Raw genomic sequence first — 3,432 nt, 5'->3', positions numbered from 1 at the left:
TCAGCAACAAAGGAAAATGGAAAAGGAAAAGAAAAAAACAGTAAGAGAGTGACGGGAAGCATTAGCCCTGCATTGTTTACAAATTTTCCGAAGGAAAAATTTCAGTTTTGATTAAGAATTCTCGAGAGCAGTAAGTGGGTGCACCAAATCCTCCATGTAGTTGCCCAAAACTTTCCAAAATCACCGGTTAACTCCTAACTAATGTACCACCAAATTAATATTATATTATATTATATTATATTTATTTTTTAATAAATGATTAGGTTAAGCTTTCGGTTCCCTCCATCTAGCAGTATAAATAGGGAAACTCCACGATTCCGATCCTCGTATTACCAAAAAGATAAGAGATGGAGACTTCCAAAAAGGCATTGATCAAAGTCCTATTAGCTACCATTGTGGTTATACTAAGTCTCCTGTTTACTTGTGCAAATGCAGATATTCACCAACATGAATTTGCTGTATGTCCCTATTTACTATTTGTTTCATTTTTTACCTTACCACTTTTAATTACTTGAAACTGTTTGAACAGGTTGAAGAAACAAGAATAACAAGACTGTGCAAAACCAAGAATATAATAACAGTGAATGGACAATTCCCTGGGCCAACCTTGACTGTTCGAAATGGAGATAAACTTGTTGTTAGGGTTGTGAATAGAGCACGATACAACGTTACCATTCATTGGCATGGAATTCGTCAAATGAGAAGTCCATGGGCAGATGGACCAGAGTATGTGACACAATGTCCAATAAAACCAGGAGGAGTTTACACATACAGGTTCACTATTGAAGACCAAGAGGGTACATTGTGGTGGCATGCTCACAGTAGATGGCTTAGAGCTACTGTTTATGGGGCTCTTGTTATCTTACCAAAACAGGGTTCTCATTTTCCTTTCTCACAGCCTAAAAAAGATATCCCTATTCTTCTTGGTAATTAAACCCCTTTTTTCTTTCTTTTCTAAAATTATTATCGTTTGACGAATATTTACTGCTTTCAGGGGAATGGTGGAACAAAGATATTATTGCAATCCAAAGACAAACACAGCTCACAGGAGCTGCTCCCAATATTTCTGATGCATATACTATCAATGGTCAACCTGGTGACCTCTATAGATGCTCTAGCCAAGGTTTTTAGTGTGATTAGATCCCCCTTTCTTTTTTTTTTTTGGGAACTAACTTCATGGATACTAATTCAGAATAATGTTGTTGCAGATACTCTAAAGCTTTTAGTGAATCCTGGAGAAACAATACTTTTACGGGTCATCAACGCTGCGCTCAATCAACAACTCTTTTTCTCAGTTGCCAACCACAAATTGATTGTGGTGGGAGCTGATGCTGCTTATAATAAGCCTTTTACGACGAATATTATCATGGTTGGACCTGGTCAGACCACTAATGTAATACTCACTGCTGATCAGCCCCCTGCACGCTATTACATGGCAGCTCGTGCCTATGCCTCAGCTCAAAATGCCCCATTTGACAACACTACTACCACTGCTGTTCTTGAGTACATGAATCTTAGGTCGGGAGCTAATTCAAGGCCTTTGTTGCCTCAGTTTCCAGCCTTTAATGACACAAATGCTGTCACTTCTTTCACAAGTCAAATGAGGAGCATTCCTAAAAATAATATTAGAGTACCTAATCAGATTGATGAGAATTTGTTCTTCACTGTTGGATTAGGCATGGTGAGTTGCACTCCTGGTCCTAGATGTCAAGGCCCTAATAACACACGCTTTGCTGCTAGTATGAACAATGTCTCCTTTGTTTTTCCTACAAGAACCTCATTGCTACAGGCTTATTACCAAAACATTCCGGGGATTTATACATTGGATTTCCCTCCTGTTCCACCTGTAAAATTTGATTATACGGGAAATGTTTCGAGAGGACTCAGGCAGCCTGGATTTGGGACTAAGTTGTATAAGATCAAATTTGGTTCTAATGTACAAATTGTGTTACAAGATACCGCTATCTTCTCAGTGGAGGACCACCCAATTCATCTTCATGGATACCATTTCTGGGTTATTGGACAAGGTTTTGGCAACTTCAATCCACAAACTGATACTGCCAAATTTAACTTGAATGATCCTCCAGTTAGGAACACAATTGATGTGCCCGTCGGTGGATGGGCAGTCATTCGTTTTGTCGCTGATAATCCTGGTAAGTTGCTTATCACAATGATATATATTGACGTAGAAGAATTTATTAAGATTATTCTGATTGATTTATCTGATATCATAATAGGGGTTTGGCTGTTTCATTGCCATATTGATTCACATTTGGCATGGGGTCTGGGTATGTCGTTCATCGTTGAAAATGGGAAAGGAGAGAAACAGACTATGGAGCCACCTCCACCAGATCTACCACAATGCTAGAAGGAATATTAGAATTATTCTTCCAACTTAATGGATTTGGAGTTGTAGCAACTTATCCATATTATGGTTGTCTGCAAATGAAGCATTTTTAGTGTGGTCTATCTACTGTCTTTTTGTTTATCTATAAGTATAAGCAGTTCAGGGTCTGGAATTCTTTTGCTTTTAATTAGTTGTTCACGTTCCAAGTACTTTATATGTACTTTTACAATCTCGTACTCTGTTAGTTCAGATATATATGAATACTGAATTGTTCCATTGTTGTCCCATATTGGTGTTTTTTAAATCGTTGTTCAGGCAAAGTTTATGGATCATTAGAAAGTGTAAGGTCTGATTGTCCAACAGTAATTAACTAGTCCAGTTGTTTAACCAAAATATAGTTTTTGTAGTCAAAGCAATTAAATAAATATCTCGGGCTACTAACAAGTGATTTTATTCGTTTTTTCAAATATAAATGATACGAATAAGGAAAAAATAATAAGAAAATAAATTGAGAGAATAAAGGAAATAGAAATCTTATTGATAGTTTCAGCCTTTCTTCCGGATGAAAGCATTAATTTTCAAATAATAGAGAACTGTAGTAAAAAAATGTAATTGAGAGAATGACTTAGTAATTTTTCATTGGGATACAAGGTGTAGAATTAGGGGTTTAAATAGTAACATATTTGTAATTGTTTGCCTTGTTTAGCTCCTATCCGTTACTGTCATTTATTACATTAATGACGTGTTTGACGATTGGATTGTAATAGACGAAGTAATGATGCAAATCCTGTGTAATCGGGCATTGACGATTCTTTCTTTATTCGTATCTATATTAGTGACTCGTTCTTCAAAATCTGAAGCTATTTTCCTGTACTTTGTCACGGGCTAAATAGACGCGATACGTATTAGCTCAATCCCGAAGTCATTTCGCTCATCTTCTGTACATGTCATTCTTATTGTGTCATAATAACTTCGTCGACACTTGTCACCAAAGAATAAGAGCCTATTTTTTACTAATACAAATAGTCTCACCCACGTCTTGAATAATCTCAACTAAATATTCGGAAGTGGTGAGTTTATTTATG

At 36.5% G+C, this 3,432-nt stretch overlaps 1 protein-coding gene across 2 annotated transcripts; it reads left to right on the top strand.

The window, feature by feature from the left end:
- On the top strand, positions 333-2,634 carry LOC109229223 (laccase-3-like). 2 transcript variants are annotated; one of them, XM_019394595.1, is made up of 5 exons: positions 333-458; positions 530-875; positions 995-1,123; positions 1,209-2,153; positions 2,238-2,634. In XM_019394595.1, exons 1-5 carry the CDS (start codon positions 348-350, stop codon positions 2,366-2,368), a joined length of 1,662 nt encoding a protein of 553 aa, XP_019250140.1. In that variant the 5' UTR covers positions 333-347; the 3' UTR covers positions 2,369-2,634. The 2 variants fall into 2 exon arrangements, with proteins under 2 accessions (XP_019250140.1, XP_019250139.1); XM_019394594.1 differs by having other exon boundaries at positions 530-926.

This window comes from Nicotiana attenuata, chromosome 7 (genome assembly GCF_001879085.1).
Source record: "Nicotiana attenuata strain UT chromosome 7, NIATTr2, whole genome shotgun sequence".
NCBI classification, from domain to species: domain Eukaryota; kingdom Viridiplantae; phylum Streptophyta; class Magnoliopsida; order Solanales; family Solanaceae; genus Nicotiana; species Nicotiana attenuata.
Note: the sequence above shows the minus strand (reverse complement) of the source record. Positions and strands in the feature narration are given on the sequence as shown.

Coding starts and splice junctions, on each gene's coding strand:
- LOC109229223 (XM_019394594.1), top strand. CDS start 348: ATGGAGACTTCCAAAAAGGCATTGATCAAAGTCCTATTAGCTACCATT. Junction 1,124..1,208: donor CTATAGATGCTCTAGCCAAG/GTTTTTAGTGTG, acceptor ATGTTGTTGCAG/ATACTCTAAAGCTTTTAGTG. Junction 2,154..2,237: donor TTTTGTCGCTGATAATCCTG/GTAAGTTGCTTA, acceptor ATATCATAATAG/GGGTTTGGCTGTTTCATTGC.